The sequence below is a fragment of the Aplysia californica genome, unplaced genomic scaffold (genome assembly GCF_000002075.1).
Source record: "Aplysia californica isolate F4 #8 unplaced genomic scaffold, AplCal3.0 scaffold00997, whole genome shotgun sequence".
NCBI lineage: Eukaryota > Metazoa > Mollusca > Gastropoda > Aplysiida > Aplysiidae > Aplysia > Aplysia californica.
This window is the reverse complement of record NW_004798267.1, coordinates 72,822-92,821: the sequence shown is the minus strand read 5'-3', so window position 1 is coordinate 92,821 and position 20,000 is coordinate 72,822. Positions and strand designations below refer to the sequence as shown.

The following is a 20,000-nucleotide window of genomic DNA, read 5'->3' as shown; positions in this document are numbered from 1 at the left end:
CTCTACGAACCCGTACAATGATTAAAAGACCCATACAACCATCACGTACATACAGTGTTCGGTCGAAGAGTACAAGCCCATGCATCGTGAATCAATAACAACAGCAACGGCAGCACCAGCAGCAGCAGCAGCAGCAGAAACAGCAGCAAAAATTTAAAAGAACTAATACTAAAAGAACAATATCAACAATTATTTTCTCTATCTCATTTTTACGAAGCGGGAATACTTTACGCTTTTGAAATGTGTCGTAACCGGCGTTTGCGGTGTTGCGCTTGGGTGCTTTGCAGTCGCTCAGCGAAAACCTGAGTTCAATTCCGGCGTAGGGAGAATATTTCTCGAGTATATCGGTCTTTCTGCTTCTTCTTTATAACTCTCTTAGCAAGGGCTGGCCCTGACAGTCAGGGGTCGAAGCAGCCCGCATTCGGTATGATTTAAATTGTGTCGAAGGGGGCGTAAAATACCTTCTTCTTCTATCCCGTGGTTGGGCAACCATTGGGGCACCACTGCATTTGAAAACCAGTTCTCGCCATCTATTTTTGTCCTCTGCTATCCTCAGATTGTCACCCATCGTCTTTCCTGTCCACTCTGTAATGTTGTCCTCCCACCTCCTTCTCTGCCTTCCTCTCTTTCTCTTTCCTTGCAGGATTATAATGGTAAAGTACCTACACAGACTTAAATGTGTCTTAACCTCTGTCTGTCTATTTAGTTAGAGACCATCCCCACAGCAGACGACTATCGACTGTACACGTACGACTTCGACGACCTGGCTATGAAGGACGACGATACCATCAGAGCAACCATCAGGATGTTTGTCGACGCTAATCTCATCAATACCTTCAAGATACCCTACGAGGTGAGGGCATGCTGTTTCCAGTCTGCATGCTGCGGAGCTATAGGGAGTGCAAATGTGCTTGGTTTTATTTCTTTGCTTTCTGGCTTTTAAATGGTGTTTTTGTTGCGGATGTTGTTTTTGTAGTTGGTGGTGGTGGTGGTGTTTGTTTGTTTGGGGGGGGGTGGCTGTTTACATTCTTTGTTGTATTCAAGGTTGGTTGGGCTTTGCTTCGTCTTTGAAATTTTGGTGTGTGTGTGTGTGTGTGTGTGTGTGTGTGTGTGTGTGTGTGTGTGTGTGTGTGTGTGTGTGTGTGTGTGTGTGTGTGTGTGTGTGTGTGTGTGTGTGTGTGTGTGTGTGTGTGTGTGTGTGGTGAGGGGGGTGTCTGTCGTTTGTTGTTCATTCCGGGAGAAATATGGGGCAAGAAACTAAAGAGTGCCAAACAAATCATGACAGAGGCAAAGCATTTTTGAGGAAAGAATAGTGGAGGAAACGAGAGGGAATGGTGATTGTATTCTTTGTTTTGCTCTTTATTTGCGTAGTAGCTGAAACTACTAAGATAATAACTCTGTCCGCCTATCACAGGTTCTGAAAGTATAGCTGACTCAGTCACATCGGTATACTCAACTCTCGAAATGATTACTTACTTGATTAAATTTGATCCCCGCCAGAGAGAATTTCTAGTTTGATATGTTAATGTACGTGTCCTTTTTCAGACGATGTGCCGTTGGGTGTGCACTGTAAAGAAAAACTACCGTCCGGTGACCTATCACAACTGGCGACATGCCTTCAACGTGTGCCAAACCATGTTCACCATGCTTTACGTGAGTATCTACAGTCTTCCTTTCTCATTAAAGAAATAATAATAATATTGTTATCTTTATGCTCCAATGTTACCGTGTTACCATTTCCCCATTCCGTCTCTGACGGCAAAGATCTTGAAATACAAACAGTACATAAATCTAAGTAGTTATATATTTATATAGAACAAACAATTAGTATTTTTATTTGTTTTCTGCCCTCAAACAAAAGAAATATAAAGATATTACTAACATTGGCCTCCCTCACCACACACTGACACACAAAAAACACATGCACACACACACACACACACTCGCGCGCACACGCACACACACACACACACACACACACTCGCACACCCCCCACACACACACACACACATAAACTCATGCTCTCAGTCCGACAAGTTAAAGGGTGCTGATGTTAAACTGAAGATGAGTACGTTTTGTTCTCAAGGTTTTACGTACAAAGTAAGTTACTAAGTTCATTATCAAAACATCACTACCTCAGAATTGCAATGTTCTCTCTGACATTGTTTACCGTTTTTGGGTTACTCAGACCCAGAGGTCAGAAAGAACATGTTCTATCTGCTGTTTCAAAATCGGAAGGTTTTGCGGTGTCATTTATAAAATATTCAAATAATTGGATTCGAGATGTGGAACTCAACATTTTTTAGGTCAAATTTCTCTAAACTAGGTACTGAGCAGGTAGATTTGTGTAATTCTGAGGTAGCCACATGGCTCTGGGTCCATACAATATTGTTAGAATCTCCCAAAAGCAAAAATGATTAGTAGCACGAGATTGTCATAATCATACAAAAAATGTACAATGTGTTATGTCGACCTTCGGGGGCTAGATTATTGTGATGTGTGTTATATATAATGAAAAGAATTTGTTCCACTCTTCCACTTGTTCATTGTTCGTCTGTTTGGAATCTATAGTCTGAGCCGGCGTCTGTGGTGTAGCGGTTGGGCGCTTCACTGTTACACGCAGTAAACCCGAGTTCGATACTCGCGAGTCGGGAGAATTTTTATCGAGTATCTCGATTTTTCTGCTGGGATGGCCCTGACAGGCAGGGTTGGAAACCCATCTCTTAAATGATTTAAAATGTGTCCATGTGAGCGTAAAAAAATCACCATAATCTGATCTCTGACCTCCGATTTCCTTCATGCCAGACGGGTGAACTGCGTCCCAAGTTTGACGCTGTGGAGGTGTTCGCCCTGATGGCTGCCTGTCTCTGTCACGATCTGGATCACCGGGGCACCAACAATGCCTTTCAAGTCAAGTAAGCTTTTCTCTGTATTGTATCATTTGTTATTGAGTTAACTTTTCTCTTTTTTAATTTTATCTTTCTTTTTTATTTCCTCATTTGTTATCGGGTTAGATTTTTTTCTCTCTTTATGTTATCATTTGTTATTGAGTTAGCTTTTCTCCCTTTATTCTATCATTTGTTATTGGGTTAGCTCTTCTCCCTTTATTCTATCATTTGTTTTGAGTTAGCTTTTCTCTCTTTTTTATCATTTGTTGTTTGGTTAAATTTTCTCTTTTTTTAAATCATTTGTTATTGTGTTAGCTTTTCTCTCCTGATTTCATCATTAGTCATTGAGTTAGCTTTTTTCTCTTTTTTATTGTATCATTTGTCACTGGGTGTGATTTCCTTTGTTTTTTCGATTAGGTTTGCATTCTCTGTTTAATCTAGATACATTTTTGTTATTGAATTTATTTACCTCAGCTGGTTCCGTCATTACTTTTCTCTTGAAAAAAAAAGGCAATGCTGATATCGTTATTTTTGCGCTTGGCAAAAGTTGTCATCAAGAACTAAACAGAACTAACATCAACAGTAACTTTTTGTCTTCTGAAGGGGTAGCGCTGCCACCAGAACCAACAAGACTAAGGTGTTAGGAAGGATATATAATATCTTTTTTTTTTAGTTTTCATCCTGCTATGCCCTTTCAATACATTAATCCGATGGTCTTTTTTCTGTTATGCGCTATGTTGCAAAGTTATATAATCTAACTCAACTGAATTTTCAAACTTAATCTCCAGGGTGGCATCCCCTCTCGCCATGTTGTACAGCACATCTGTATTGGAGCACCACCATTTTGACCACTGCATTATGATCCTCAATAGTGAGGTAAGCTTACTTGCCTTAAACAAATCCCAAATTAAATTTGAACTATGGTTATATGACAATATGAAGGAAAGCGTTATCAAGTTAAATGTTGACGTTTCTATTGAGAATCACTGGGGTCCAAGTCATACGCCAGAAATATTTTGACATAACCTTATTTTAACTACTTTTGGGGGGGAGGGGGGTGCGTAGTAATTATTGCATAAGAATACAAATGCAAACAGTTCAGTATGGATTAGAATTGCTTTGTGGGGGGGGGGGTTGTGGGAAGGGAGTTTGTTGTTTTTTAGGGGTTTTTTCGATAAGCTTCTTTGTGTATTATGGAAACAAATGCAATATCCCAAAAGACAAAATCGGCATCGTCACTAATAAACGATCTTGGTCATCCATCAAAGCGCTGTCGCTGTCCTCGCTCAATATTGCTTCATCATTCTGTCAGCGGCGCAACAGACCACTGGCCGCCTTCGCCATTCGGCAGCGGCCCAAGGTCCAATAACCCAATTGACTCTCCCTTCTTTTCCGTAGCTGTGCCAATCAGTGCTAATGAAGAAAGGCAATTAGTGTCAGATTGAACAACGAGAAATAAGGTAGGCCTGAAGCGGTTGATTTTCACGACAGTTGCTGTTGGCACTTTGAAAAGATGAGTGGGGAAAGCACGTGAAAGGTGAAGGGCGACGAGGAAAGAATGGATCATAAATTATTAGCGTTGGCAAACAGACAAGCTGCAAAAACTCATAAAACGCCAAGTAAACAAATTGCAAGAGTACTCGAAGGAAAAAGAAGATTTTTTTTTCTTTTTCAGGGTAACAACATTTTCCAGTCTTTCCCTCCAGAAGAATACAGAAGAGCCATTAAGATTCTCGAACATGCTATTCTGTCTACCGACCTCGCTCTTTATTTCAAGTAAGTCCGTCACTATCACCATGTATCAGCCTGTTTGAATAGTAAAACCATAGAAACATTAGTTACAAACAAATTGCTACCCTAGAATAACATATTTCTATCTCAATACCTAGTATAGAGAAATTTGACGTTAAAAATTATAAGTTTCACGACATGTCAAGCTTTTTTTAATGCAGTGCTTTGAAAATCTTGATAACAACTCCGATTAATCTTTCAATTTTGATATAGCAGATAGAACATTTGGTTTTTTACCTCATGGTCTAAGTAACTGAAAAGGTCAAAAATGCCCCATACAAGTTTGTAATTCTAAGGTAGCGAAATGTCAAATAATGAGGTGCAAAATGTTTTAAGTTCATAAACAATGTTGTCTGATCGAATACAGAGAACAATGGGTGTATTTTTATCTTGTTTTAGTGCATGTACTTGTGTGCCAAAACCAAGACGAATTCCCAGTTTCTCATTAATGCAAACAATTATATAACCAACTTTTAACTCGCTACAAACACGCCTTTCTTTGCTGTCCGCTGATAGCTGAACAAAACCAACCGGTGAGTGCCCGTCTTCTGTAATAGAATGATTAATGGGCGCTGTTTATGGGGCGGGCCTCTCTGACATTAACGTGGAAACGGTCAATAATGAAGACGGCATTGTGAGCTGGATATTCATGGACGCCAACTCAGTACACAAGGATGCAAACTCTTTGGTGCTTTTCAGTCAGTTCTTTTCTTTTCTACATTGTGATCTAGTATCAATACGTCTTTATATATTTTTGCGAAGTCTATTTACATTTTACGGCTGTTTAGCAGTCGAATGAGCCCAGCTGTTTTCAAATTAGACTTTCATTTCCCATACTGCCTTTTTTAGGATGTTAAACTGGCATAATCAGGTGATGTGAAGATATTACCAGTGATCAATTAATGAATTATATAGATGATGTTGTGGATAATAATATTTGGCTAAAGTTAAATGTTCCCCGATGCAATATAATATTCTGTTACTATACTTTTTATTTATTATTTTCAGGAAAAGGGGCGACTTCAAAACCCTTGTCGAAAGTGGAGAACGTAACTTTAAAGAAGAGGAGAAAAAAGATTTGCTGAAGTGAGTGACATTGCCACTGTACTTTGAATTTGGTATTGTTTTTGTTAAGATTATAGGATAATGTTTCGGCAGCATGAATTAAAATGTTGTTCTTGTTTCGGTTTACTTTACCCCAAATGTAATATGGGAAAGCAGCTAAGTTCACAATCTACACTACATTGATTTATTTTAATCTCGACAAAAGTGTTCCAGTTATTTTTACTTTTGATCACGACTGACAGACCCGTTTCCCCTGCATTAAACCCCGCCTGCTTTCATTGCAAAATTCACCCACAGGCATACCTGCATAAAGGCACTTATACTCTCCCATGTTAGAAGTATAAAGCTGTCATTTCCGAACTTGGAATTTACTCCTATAGACCATTTTTCCTAAAACCCCATTACCCATCTATCACTAGGATCCATATCCTCCTTCTTTTTCGTGTATGCTCCCCACCCAAAGAATGCCCTCCAACTATTGACCCCCTCAACACGCACTATATCCTAGAGCCATGATGATGACAGCCTGTGACGTCGCCGCCATCACAAAACCATGGAAGATCCAGAAAGAAATCGCCCAGCTTGTCACTGCTGAGTTTTTCGAGCAAGGCGACATCGAGAAGACTAAACTGGGTCAGAAACCAATCGTAAGTTTCCGACATAACTCACAACTTTCTCTTTACACCTGTAATTTGCACTGTGACTTGGTTACTAGCCCAACTTCAGTTTTAAGTTTGGGTCTGTTTGCCCTTCCAAAACAATAATATATGTTTTATGAGAGGAAAAAAACCTATTGTCTAAGATTTGTCTGACTATTTGAAGTGAGAGCTTCCAATTAATATCAAAATAGTCTTGTTAAATTGTTATGACTTTATAATTTATTTTATGCTACCCTTTGAGTTTAATCTTTATTTGTTGACGATACCCTGTTATATGTTGATGGTGTTAAGGTATGACATACTGCAAAAACTATTATTAGAAAGAGATTTCAAAATTACGCTTAATTGAGGATTACTGCAGGGGTGCAGTTGGTACATTGTGTCTGCACTCTTGAAAGGCACATATCGTCAGTTCACAATTTTCTGCCCTCGAACATGCCTGTAAATGAAGAAGATTGCTAATTTTTTGTCCATAGTTACGGAGGCAGAAAGATAATTGATAAGATGTGTTTTAATTCTGGAAAAGGACAGGAAAAATTGCAAGACTTATGCTCGTATAAAAACGGTTTAATGTAATATTATCATAACAATTTATCTCTATCAGCCGATGATGGACAGAGAGAAAAAAGATGAGCTACCAACAATGCAAGTGGGATTCATTGACTCAATATGCACCCCAGTCTATGAGGTAAGCTGTTTTTTAATACTCGTTTTTATTTCTAATTGCAAAGCTCACCATCAAGAAACTGAAATACATTTTGGTTCAGAATAGATGTAATGACAGATGATATATTATCCAATGTTCATACAAGGATTATTAACAATGTTGTGGAGAATCCGAAATCTGGTTTTCAGCTGTGGAAATATATTATTATTGAATATATGCAATCTTTTAGAACGTTTTCTTTTACAACATTAGCGTCTGTTACAATTTACTCGTTCCAACTTACATACCTTTTTGTCGTTTCGTATGTACTACAGACCAAGTCAGTTATTTTCTCTTTTAACATCGAGGACAGAACTAACATGTCAAATTCATTTCAAATTATTGTTTTGTCGTTATAACTATAAGTGTTTCATATAATCCTGGTTTTTTCACGACCCAAGGCGTTTGCCAATATGTTCCCGCGACTGTCCCCGTTTTACCAAGGACTCATGTCAAATCGGAACAACTGGCAGACTTTGATCGAGAAGAACAGCTTGGCGGAGTCTGCCTCTACTGAGGAAAAGAGGCTCCCACCAATCACCTCCCCATCGCCTACCGTTGTCAGTGAGAAGTCAGGAGAAAAAAACAATGCAAGTTTGAAATCGGCTGGTTCTAAAGGTAGCAATTCCAAGAAAGCGCCTCCTCCCTCATCTCCCCAAGGCTTGCGCTCCCCATTGCTGGTCCGGCGCTCCCCTTTAAGTCCCAACAGGTTAGGGGAGCCACCTCGCTCCCCCAACAGTCTCAGAACTCACAACACAACACAACTCTCCCCGGGTGCTCAACGGAGAAACTACCAGGCTTTTGGCAGCACTTGGCCTACCAAGCTTACTTCTCTGACTCCGCAAAAGGAAACGGCAAACGGCTCCGGCGGCAGAAAAAGTTCTCAACTCCGTAATGGCAAACCTTCCTCCTACACCGCGCGTCCATGGGCCACGACACTAGTGGGCAACTCTTCATTGTCATATTTTCAGTGTGAACACAACCCTACTCTAGATTTCTTGTCCAGTGACACTACTTGTAGATCTGAAGACTTTTTTTCTTGTGCGAAGCACACACACCCTCAACCCTCCCTCGTGTGATTTCATTTCAGTCTCTTTGATCCCCGTGTTCATATTCTTTAAGTTGTCTTTGTTTTATTTTCTTTGTTTTTTTCTGGTATATTTGTTTTGCTCCACAGAGAGTAATATTTTGTTGTGGTGTAGATATTAATGATATTTTTGTTCTGCAAAGCGGTCAGATGCATATTCACAGCTTGGCCTGTAGTGACTCCAACGCACGCGCTGTGGCGTAGTACGCGCTTTCACTAGGCCTTACAGTAGTGCTGATTTGTGCGCTTCCTGCAGACTGTCGACCAATAATTGATTACCGATTCGGTTTCACGGACGAGATTAATTTTATTTCCCTCGGTGTGATTGCAATGAAGAAAAATCCGAAAATAGTCACACTCAAGTCTAACACATTTCAATGGACCCCATGCGGCTATGAAGTAGGGTCCATTTCACGTTAATACCTCAGACTGAGCTCGGGTGAAGGGATATACTTGTCGAAATACCTACTAATTAAAGACTTCAATACTTCAGTTTTCCTTGCTCAGAGCACGAGATTAAGAACATGGTCTTTCTAGTTATCCAATAAAGATCAAGCGTCATTTTCCCCTAGAACAAATTGATCGTTTGTCGAAAAAAGGAAGTACACTTCTACGCTCAAAGTTATTTCCAACTTCACCTTCAGAATCTAATCTCACAACACATATCTTGTTGACTCTTTACGTATGCGTGTATGTGGATGTTTTTATATGTATGTCGTATGTGTGTTTATGTGTCTGTGTGTGTTTGTGTGTGTTTGTGTGTGTGTGTGTGTGTGTGTGTGTGTGTGTGTGTGTGTGTGTGTGTGTGTGTGCATGTAAAACCGGTCTCTTATCGGAGCGTGTGCCCCTTGTCTCTTGTAGTTGTTTGCGAAGATTTCTGACCCACTTCGACCGCTCAACGACGGATGTGCTAGCAACAGAAAGCACTGGGAAGAGATGGCAAGTGGGAACTCACAAGACGACAACACAGATGAGCAAACAGGTGCCTCACGATTTGTTTGATATGCAGGGCATAATTAATCTTAACCGCATCTAATTATATACATATCATCCTTCATATACACGTCTCTTGGCATCAATGAAAATACTACTAACCTCATATCATCATAATCTAACTAGGCCTGAAACCTATTATTAACTAGACTGGGATACATTCAATGTGAGCCTGTTTCCCTGGAAAAAAAATCCACAGTCACAGAGCACCATGACGGAACAAATATGTACATTATAATGTTTGCTATTTTTGTATGCCGGAAATTTTCTCCGTAGTGTCTTGGTTTCGATCAGAGACAATGCTGAGTTTCATATTCTAAAATATAAACCGCCACTGCATGAATCCCTGCATCCCTTTCGGTGTGATTTTGGTGTATGTATTTATGTTTAGGCGTTGTGTCAGAAGTAACTTTTAAGCGCATGCGCATTTTATATCACGGCTTGCACAAACGCAGTTCTCTTGTTTCTTTTCTACATTCAAGAACCACGAGCAAGCTTTGATTCTATGATTGTTCAAGATAGAGATATCCAGACCCCAAACACGTAATAAATCCACAATTCTAATACGCTATCTTCCATATCTCTCTTTTTTTCTGAGAGTGAACTAAAACAAAAGTGCTCTGTAAAGTGTTTGATTGGCACTGGACTTATATGTAGACTCACCTAATGCATGTATTACTCAATAAAATAACTAGACCTCGATAGAAGCTCAATCGCAATAACAGTCTGCAACGACGTACAGGCTACCTTCAATGAGTCTGAAAATGAAAAAGCCAATGGGAAGTAATGCAGAAGGCTGGCCTCGTAGTATTGCTATGTCGATTGGATGTTCTATCGGATGGGGCTCTCGGCCGTAAATAAGCGAATAAACAAAATAACTTTCGCTACATGAATACAGAATTTCTAAAGGGCTGTTTGATACCTTTTCACTAGGGTATTTATTATTTCAAGACGCCAGCATCTCAAAAGGCAGACAAGCCGATACACTGTTAGCAGTTTCTAATGATTTAATCAAAATTAAATGATCGTCATTCATATTGTGCAACAAATTCTACCGTCCAGTTGCTCATTTGAACCTGAATATATTTTCCTTATAAATTACTTTAAGATTTAATGCAAGCAAGTCGCCAGAGCATAAACATGGTACAGAGTAATGGATGGGGGAGAAATATAAGATCAAGATATATACTTTATTGTTGGTAGAACACTTGCATGAAATGTCCAGGACTCTGTGTTGTTTGCACCCTGTGGCCTTGCCTCACCCGCCTCTCCCTCGCATGACTCTGTCACTGGTTTCTATGATCATTCACTCTTTGTTCCCTTGACGTTCACCTCAACTTCACCAGTAATGTTCTTTCTTGGGCTTTGTTTTCATAATTCAATAAGGCATGACTTTTAGTTACAGTACTTTAGAAATAGTCCTGTTCAAAATTAGAACTAACAATACCTATCCCATTATTCTTTAGACGGTGAAAGTTGTAAAACAATATATTAGTTTAAATAATAATGATGTTCGTGCTGGTCTGTAAATAATGACAGCGCACAATATTAGAGATAATAGTAGTAGTAGAAAGTCTTAAAATAACCGTTTTAAGGCACACCATGCATGGCAAAGCTAGAATATCATGTCACAATATTATCTTATGAAGCATGATTGAATATGATGTTATGTTGAACAATGTCCCATATGGTGTCAAATAATTTTGTTCAATCGAGTGTGCATGCCCAAAGTGCTTGCCCTATACAAGTTAATTGATTGAAGTTAATTTAAGAGAACGCTCCATGACAGAGCGATTTTGGTATACCACTATTTGATTGTTCATCTAAAATAGGCTGCTGGGTTGTAATACTTTGTTTACGCTTGCAATGTATATCCTTTTTTCTGATTATTTTCAAGGCATTGAAGTGAGGTAAAAGGGGGGGGGGTCTGGTTTCAGTTTATAGAAGAATTGCTTAAGATGTATTTTTAATATGGGGGCGGAAAAGAACTTTCCACTGGAATACAGTTGGGGACATTGGAACAGTGTTGAATAGTTTTCTAGCTATAATTCGCAATATTTTGACTCATGCATGTCAGGGCAAGTATGTACCCTTATTCTCAGAGTGCGAGCCGGGTGGCATTGTTAAAGACGATTAGTTTACATGCACATAATTATAAGCCAGATCATATTTCGAATGCTAGTGCTAAGGTAGAAAAGAAATAGGACAAGAAAGGAGAGGAGGTATAACTTTTCTCACTTACATTGTCTACAGAAAACATCAACAAAATGTGTAAAGACTTGTTTTGAATATAATTCCTTTGGGAGCGCGGGAAGCGGGAAAGAGTGAAATTTATAAATCAGTCAACGAATGGGAACGAAAATAAAGTTTCAAGAAGTATTAACATGTGGTCTTTTATTCATTTATTTGGGGGGGGGGGGGTACTTACTATGCTGAAAGAAACTGAAGGGGGCATTGTTGAAGGATCTAAATTTAAATAAAGCAGGGCTAAGCTAGAAACAAGCCACCAATGTAACAGTCTCCTGCCTGGGCCCCCCTACCCCCCACCACAGGAGAAGGGAGTCAAGAAAACAAACAAGACAGAAGCGGGCAAAGCCACCAAGAGCCCGAGCAAGCGACCCAAGGCCAGTGCGCCCTCAACGGCGGTCAAGCACCCAACTCAGCGCTAAAATCTGACATGGCCCTTCACAGCAAACACACACACAACAACAACACCACCACCACCTCTCACATTTCTCATTCTAACTCATCACCACAATCATCGCAATCGTCATCATCTGTCAACAATGTAAAGTCCACCCATACTGAGAGCACCCGGACTCCTCAGCAAACTGCTAACGTAAGTATTCTCGAAGGACGTATCTAATTGGTTTGAGGCGGGTCATTTCTGCTGTTACCAGTAGTGACTATTGATAAACAGGGGAAAAGAGGGCGCGCGGGAGTGGGGGAGGGGGAGTTATAGAACCTGAAAATCAGGATTGATTCTATTCCAAGTACATTCTTTGAGACACAATTCATCCCTTTGATGGAATTGTTAACCCTTTCTAGTCACATATCTGAACAGGTTTTTCCCAGTATGACTCTTATTGCCAATAATATACTAATCCGTAAACGTTTTCCCCTCTTCCTGCAGCCGAGAGAATGAGAGTTCGGTGTCGCAATATTGTAACCAGTGTTTCGCGTTTATCTGTTAAAAAATTAAGTTGCTTTAATAAAAACGATTACACTATTTTTAAAGTTTCCTTTACGAAGTTTTCCCTTTCATACTAAATTTTCTAAAACAATGAGCTTCATAACTTCCCTTTTGAAATTGTTTCTACATGTGATGTATGTTTTAGCCTATATATTATACGGGACGGCGGTATTTGTGCTACGAACGAAAGTTGGGGAAACAATATTACAATTGGACTTAAAACCATACCCAGTTAGATTTTTAGTTACGAAAATAAACAATCCCCCCACCCCTTCCTTTTTCTTCATTGGCTTTCAAGACATGGCAAACCCCAAAGAAAAAGATGTTATTATTTATATTATTTAACGATGTTCAGGATTTTCAAAAGATAAGGAACCTAAAAGAATAAGGGTAGTGTCCTTTGACAAAGTGGTCCTTCTGGGGAAAAAATGTTTCACGACCCGCCACAGGCTAAAACGGTCTTTGGTATTCTGATGTAGTATACCCGAATGTTGGAAGTTGCTGATGTTCTTTTGCATGGTTCCACTGATCAGTGCTCTCACTCTCTCACTCCTCGTTCACTTACTATAGTGTTTGGGTCTATTTAGTTCCATTCGTCTTTCCCTTTCTTTGGTAAATTTAAAGTAGATGTGTTTTGTTGTGGGGCTTTGCCGTTCTGTTCATTGTATTATGGGTACATGTGCATTATCATTACCTTTTTCATCCCTACTAACAACAATTCTTACTTCTTGTGCACTTTAGATAACCTTCTCTCTCTTTCTTTCTTTCTTTCTTTCTTGCTTTCTTTCTTTCTTTTCTGTGATGACATCTTTCAATTTACGTGATAACTTCTGTTTTGTCTTAGAAACAGAATTGTGGACTTATTTTTGTTCATTATTAAAATGCATGGTAAGGGCAGAATGTAGACTTTCGTTTGGGGATATCTTCCATTGGAAACGATATCTGGTAAAGAACATACAGCACATCTTTAGGAGCGACATAACCTGTATATTGACACTATGGATAATGCCATCTGTTCTTGACGTTTCTGCAATGTCTTGTATAATAATCATTATAATATTAATCATAATCATAATCATACTAATGATAATAATAATAATGATAAGGATATTGATAATTATTATTATAATAATAATAATAATAATAATAATAATAATAATAATAATAATAATAATAACAATAATTATAATAATAATTATAATAATAATAATAACAACAACAACAACAACAACAACAACAACAACAACAACAACAACAATAATAATACATTGTGCACACCCATGCTCTACAGCATCGTCTATGAGCTTTGCAACTATTTTTACTTTAGCAGATCGTAGATCACTTAGAAACGTTCTCGGCCTCCCGGGAAGCATAAAATAATGGAGGCCTTAATATTTAATGAAGACTGCAATACCGTTACTTGATCGGAGCACTAATTCGTTTCCAGGAGCTCACGTTGTAAAAAAATGTAGGTAGGCCTATCTTAATCTTATTGTATAGCACGTGTCAAAACGGCGGTGTTCTATCCTTTCTTATATTTTATCGGCGTGGTCTCCCTCACCATCCTTTCTTCCTTTCCAGTCGCTATATATTCTTCAACGCAGTTCTGTTTCTCTTCACATAGGTAAGACACGTACCAAACGTCGAATGAACTTTCAAAGAATCCTGCAATGTCATATGCGCTTTTGAATATCCTCGTCAGTGAGGTGGTTGGCGTCATTCACCTTTACCACAGTGTTGTAACTGCACTTTACAACTATGACCTTATTTTTCATGATATTGTGAATGTTTTTATGCTTTTCCAACTGTTGAAGTTATGTACAGGGCGATAAAAAATGTGTACAAATTTTTTTGGAAATATTTTCTTCCACACTGAAGTTTTGCGTTTCAAATGTGTACACAACATTTGGAAGTCAAAAGGAATTTGTCTGATATTCATTTTAGATCATTCGAAAGAATAGTTTTTCTCTACATAGCGCGTTTAAAAGTCCCAATGATCGAGTTATATTATTGCAAGCTACAGTAATCTAGTTATATGTTTATCTCAAGTTTTTTTTGCCTGCTGAGATCATGCTTAAGATTAGTAAAGAGCAGAGAGCTTTTTGTATTGAGCATTTCCTCAACGCCAGCGCGTTTCGTTAGTTTCGCACTTGATACGGTGACGTTTTAAAGTGTCCTTAATGCCTTCTTTGATATGAAGGGTGAAAATGGTCCATCAGTTTGGACCTACAGTAAAGAATCAAAACCAAAAGTCCCCAGACAAAACGACCATTTCAGATCAAGCACAGACCATTCGCATTAAACGTCACTAGGGTGCAGAATTCGGAAGATGAGCCCAATGAGAAGTCTGTCCGTAGACAATGTCTGCAGCAAGGACTTCCCTACATCTCAACGGTCCGCGTTTTCAAGGCATATCTTCATCTACGACTGTACTATTTTCGTGTTTGCGAAGCTGACATGAGTCAGAGGATAGCAATGTGTTCGTGATTACTCGATCGTCTTGAAAAGCGTGAACATTCCTCTAGGACATTTGATTCCTTGACTTAGATCTAGCTCATATTCACATTTCAGGATATGTTAACTCCAAAATGTCTATTTGTGTCCCTGCCGGTCAATATCAGTCATTTGAAGGAAATTTAAAAACTGAGTTAACATTATTTTTTTAAACTATCGCTTTTTCCCAACAATTTAAAACAAGAATGAAGTAAATATGACCATGTTTTACGAAAAATACAGAACTTTTAATTGTGCGAGGTGAGGAAACATGAAAAGGAGAAAATGGCCTCCGAAGTTGAGCAACATGTTTCAATAGCAATGGGGGTCTTAGAATTGAGATAGAGACTGGAAATTTCACTGTTATCTTGGCTATGCCACGACAAGGTTATATACGGAAGTAGAAAGCTATTCGTTTACAAAGATAAAACTTATGGACAAAACAGAATTTTCACGAGAATGGACTTCACGTCAAATGCGACAAAATATGAGCATTCAGGTACCAGATATTAAATTTTCGAAGTAGCTGTATGTCAAATTCATCTGTTTCATATGAAAGGCCTATGTCTCCTGAGAATTTTGGTGCCATACTTTTACCTCTCAGTCAATGTTAAAAGAATGGCAGCTGTGCATAATAATAAATTGCTGAAGTGCAACCCCATGTTTGACAGATAATAAAAGAGTACCAATTGCACCAACATCTCTACATTAACAGAGTACAACCATTATAAAAAAGAAATGAAGCCTAATTTTTTCATGACTGTGAGATAATTACATTTCAGTATTTCATTCCCTCAAACACGATGATCTGTCGTTATTTCAATAAAAACACCGACCGTTGTCTCGGCCGACGTCGCACCAGCCCTCGCGGCGAGCGAGTCGGCTCAATACTGTAGTGTACTGAGTGCACCCGGTAGTTCCGCGAAAGGATTCATGTAAAATAATTCCAAGCCGATGACTTTATTCTAATAGAAAAAGAAACAGTTCTTTCTGTTTGTACCTTTTTTAGCCGGTATTTTGCACATTTCGTGTTAAAAATTATCTTTGAAAACGTAGACACTTTTTTTTCCAAATGTTTCTATCCAAACGCCAAAGGCCAATGATAATAACCACGGGAAACCATGCTCAAAGCTGTATAGTTCTCCGCCAATCAAAAGACAGTATTAAATCATCAATCTTTCAGCAAAGCTTTCGAATGCATGGGTGTCAATTTTGAACCGGCCGACCTCGCATTCTGACCGCGAGGGGATTCCCTTTCCACGGCGATTCTGCAGCTCCGAATACTCGGATATACAAACAACTGACACTATTGTAACGAAGAAAATGAGAACTTTTTCAAAGTGTTCAGCATTTTGTGTTTTATAGCAAAAGAGCGAAGAAACAGAGATCTGAATCACCCCCATTTCACCGAAACCGCACACTCGGAAGGCCGCGAGTCGGCTTACGTGCCGTGTTTACTCTACCTAATTATACGTTTGCACATAAACATACGAGACAGCACACACACACACACACACACACACACACACACACACACACACACACACACACACACACACACACACACACTAATACACACGCACATACACACACACACACACACACGTATACACACCAACACACATGCACACACATGCACACAGACCGCTTCGCTGGCCTCTTGGTAAGGAGTCGGCTTTGAGAGATCTAGAGGAAGGTTAATTAATCTTTTAAAAGCACTAAAACACAATAAAAAGGACTTTTTTTTAAAGTCCAGTGTAAAACTGAAAGATCAACAGACGATAACAGCTAGCAGGTCACGCCCTATAGTTGTTTGTTTTGTTGTTTTTTTTAATGTAGCAGAAGACATAAAACTTTCAATATATCCACCCCAAAAAAATGTTCATAGAAAGTCACTTTTTTGACTTTCGAGCCTCGTAGCTGATAATAGCACACTGCGTCTTACGACTGATATTGACCGGGGCAGGCAGATTTGGGCAACCTCACCCGCCACCCTATTGCCCCTAGAAGCAACCCCATACTCTAAGACGCACAGTGTGTGCAGCTTTGAGTACTCATGGTTGGATGGATCTTTGTTTTTGGCCACCACTGAACATTACGAACAACGCGTTAAAATGAGACAAGTTCATGGGAGGACACATAGAGAGCACGTTCTCGAAATTCCAGAATTTAGAAAAGAAAAAAAATTAAAATTCTAAAACTTTGAGAGAGAAAAGAAGTATTACTGTTTAAATGTTACAAAGATGGAAAGATTAGATTCCAAAAATTAAAGGAAGGGAAAAAACAAACCAATCATTTCATGACTCTCCTAAAATTACCGTACCAGATCTTTTAAATTTGAGCATTTTGCGTTTTTAGGTAGTTTTTATCGAATGCATTTCTGTTTTCGAAAACAAGTTTCTTCTTTATGAGCTTTATGTAAAACAAATTCCTTTTGAATGAATTATAACTTTTTTCAAATTACAACATTCTTGTACAAATTTTGGGCGAGATATTCAGAAAAGAAAGTTGTACAGTTGTTGTTTTTTTTATCACCCTGCATCTATAAAATGAACAGAACTCAATGCTTATACTTTTATTACGGTTGAGAAATGTCAGCAGTAGATCTAGTAGCGTTGTGGATCGGGGATTCAAATGTTTTCCCCACTCCCAAAGCTCCAACGTGAATGGGGGCTGGAGATTGGGGATGCTAACATTAATTCGTGACAGCTAAAAATGTAACTAATGCGCGATTTTGATACATGTAGAACGTTTTCCTCATTTTGCTAGTTTTATTTCTTGCCATTGCACTTTCTTTGTCCCTTCCCGCACGTTTGTGCGTCACACCCATTCTCCGCAAATTTTGTGTGCACGCCATAGCCGTTTTCATATTTTGTAACTTTTCAAATCCAGAACTCTCTTCATTAAGATGGGTGGAAATAAAGGCACCCACTTCTCACTAAAAGGAAGTCCAACCCTTTTTCCACATTACACCCGCCAACGTTTTTGCTCATTTGGATTTTATTTAAGAGTATCATCACTTTCTCCTTTCTTTCCTTTCCTATTTTTTTCTTTGTATGTGTGTGTGGGGGGGGGGGGGGTCTTATAATCAATACTTTACCGTGTGAGCAAAGATCGTCCTATAGGAAATGTAAATTGAGTTAAATTCTTCGAAAAACAGAGTCCGAAATGTGTCTGAGAGACAATACAAACTAACTGAACAACTTTGCAAAAAACGTGTCCTCGAGGCGAATGCTCTTCTTTATCACCCTGAATTGGGCGTTAAAAAAAGATTGATTACTTGTGGTTGAGAAATAGGCTTTTGGTATGCCATTCCGTCAAAATAAGGAAAGAAACAATTACATTCTAGAATTTGCTCTGTCGGAGATACTAATAGGGCTTGAAACATTAATATATTGTTGTCATTGTTGTTGTTATTGTTGTTGCTGTTGATGGCATTGTGGTTGTTGTTGTTGTTTTATGTCGGTGTACTGTTTGGGGGGGGTGAGGATTTTTGGGGGGGGTTTGGGGTTTTTTGTTTGTTTTGTTGTTGTTTTTGTTTTTGTAGGATTTTTTTTTTTGCTCTCTTTATCGGTACTATTATTGCTGCTATTATCATTATTATTATCACCGGTATTATCTTTGTTGTTGTTTTTGTTGTCTTGTCTTATCTTATGATTTTGTTGTATCTCGCTGCAGGTAAATAGTGTAAATACAGACAAGCAGCAGCACAGCATCACGGTTGCCCCCTCGAACAAGCAGCAAACGCCTACCTCTGTCACTCCAGCCATTGAAGAAATTGGGCTTAGAGAAAAAGACAAAAAACGTACAGCGAAAAGTGGAGAGTCCAAAAAGTCAAGTAAATCCTCAAAGAGCAACTTCTGCGCAGTCAGCTGACCGCATGACAAGTCGTGACTACCTGACCTTCAGCATCATCACAACTTCGTGATCAGTATTTATTGATGATTCAATGACACCATGCTCTCCACATTGTGAAAAGACCAGGACGTCGTGATTGTCTCCCCTGTTTCTTCGACGGCTGTTGGGTCGTGTGCTGGCAGAGACAGTGTGACGCCAGTGATGCGTTTAAATGACGCCAACTGATTGATAAAAATTACATATACACGAAGGAAATGGCACATTACTCAACCCAAGGAGTGAAGAGAAAATGGCATCTGCCCGTCCGTAGCGCCATTTGCTACATTTTGATCACGCTGACTCATTTGGTATTTTCTATGTAATTCGTGAACCCTTCGCCCGCTGGTCAAATATTATGTTTCCTTCCTTCCTGTTCATTGGCTAGTCCTGTTGTTTCTTTCAAGTCGCAGTTTCCCCACTCACAAGCTGGTAAACTGACTTGAGATTCGTCTTCTGTTGTACTTCTCATAAAATGTCCAGGGTAGCCACGGTGGTAAAGCCTCTACTGAATCCTGTTGTTTTGTGTGTTATTGTTTTTTTATTACATTTATTGAGCCTATTTGCAAGAATGAGAACAGACCATATCATGTAACCATGGCTCACAACAAAACTGACGTTTGACTGTGTGACTGGTATACGGTTTCTTAGTGTCCATATCTGAATGTCGTTGCACACTTTGTACATCGTATCGTCAATGGGACCATTGGGACGTATCTTCATCCTATCGATCTGACTTCAGTATCACTCTCAGATTACTGCAGTTCCCCTGTGTTGTCTCCTCGTTATCATAGGCACGACTGTCCATTTAAATTTCAACCAAATTATGTAAGTTGTCCTACACCGAAGGCGGAATGGCATGCAGGTGCGTAACACTCAAAAAAGTGCATTTTCTGTGTTTTTAAGGATTCAGAGAAAAATTAGCGATATTTTAACTGGTTAGGCGTGTGTCTTTTCACAACCTGACAAACAACGAACGTTCAGTTTAAGATTACGATGTTCTAACTTGTGACTTGACCTTTCAGGTATGAAATTTATGATTATGCTTGATTAAGAATCATTTCCTTTCTGTATTTGGTCTATTGTCTATATTTATCTCTCGATTCAGGCTGCAACTTGAGTCCAAAGTAAACAAAGCTGTGTTATCTTGTAAAGCAGATGGGCGGGTGGTTACATGGCTTGTGTGTGTGTGCGTATGTGTGTGTGTGTGTGTGTGTGTGTGTGTGTGTGT

General features: G+C 39.1%; 1 protein-coding gene across 6 annotated transcripts in view; it reads left to right on the top strand.

Moving 5' to 3' along the window:
• Positions 1-19,994, top strand: part of LOC101846847 (cGMP-specific 3',5'-cyclic phosphodiesterase) — a 128,438-nt gene extending 108,444 nt beyond the window's left edge. For 5 of the 6 annotated variants that reach the window (XM_013089608.2, XM_035973097.1, XM_013089607.2 and 2 more), the window contains 11 exons: positions 707-853; positions 1,546-1,653; positions 2,806-2,915; positions 3,677-3,764; positions 4,564-4,664; positions 5,688-5,765; positions 6,253-6,391; positions 7,008-7,091; positions 9,058-9,178; positions 11,742-12,028; positions 18,554-19,994. In XM_013089608.2, coding sequence (XP_012945062.1) covers positions 707-853; positions 1,546-1,653; positions 2,806-2,915; positions 3,677-3,764; positions 4,564-4,664; positions 5,688-5,765; positions 6,253-6,391; positions 7,008-7,091; positions 9,058-9,178; positions 11,742-12,028; positions 18,554-18,751 — 1,461 coding nt within the window. In that variant the 3' untranslated portion in view covers positions 18,752-19,994. The remainder of the gene's footprint in view (positions 1-706; positions 854-1,545; positions 1,654-2,805; positions 2,916-3,676; positions 3,765-4,563; positions 4,665-5,687; positions 5,766-6,252; positions 6,392-7,007; positions 7,092-9,057; positions 9,179-11,741; positions 12,029-18,553) is intronic. The other variant, XM_035973098.1, reaches the window with a different exon arrangement.
• Positions 19,995-20,000: the final 6 nt, after the last annotated feature.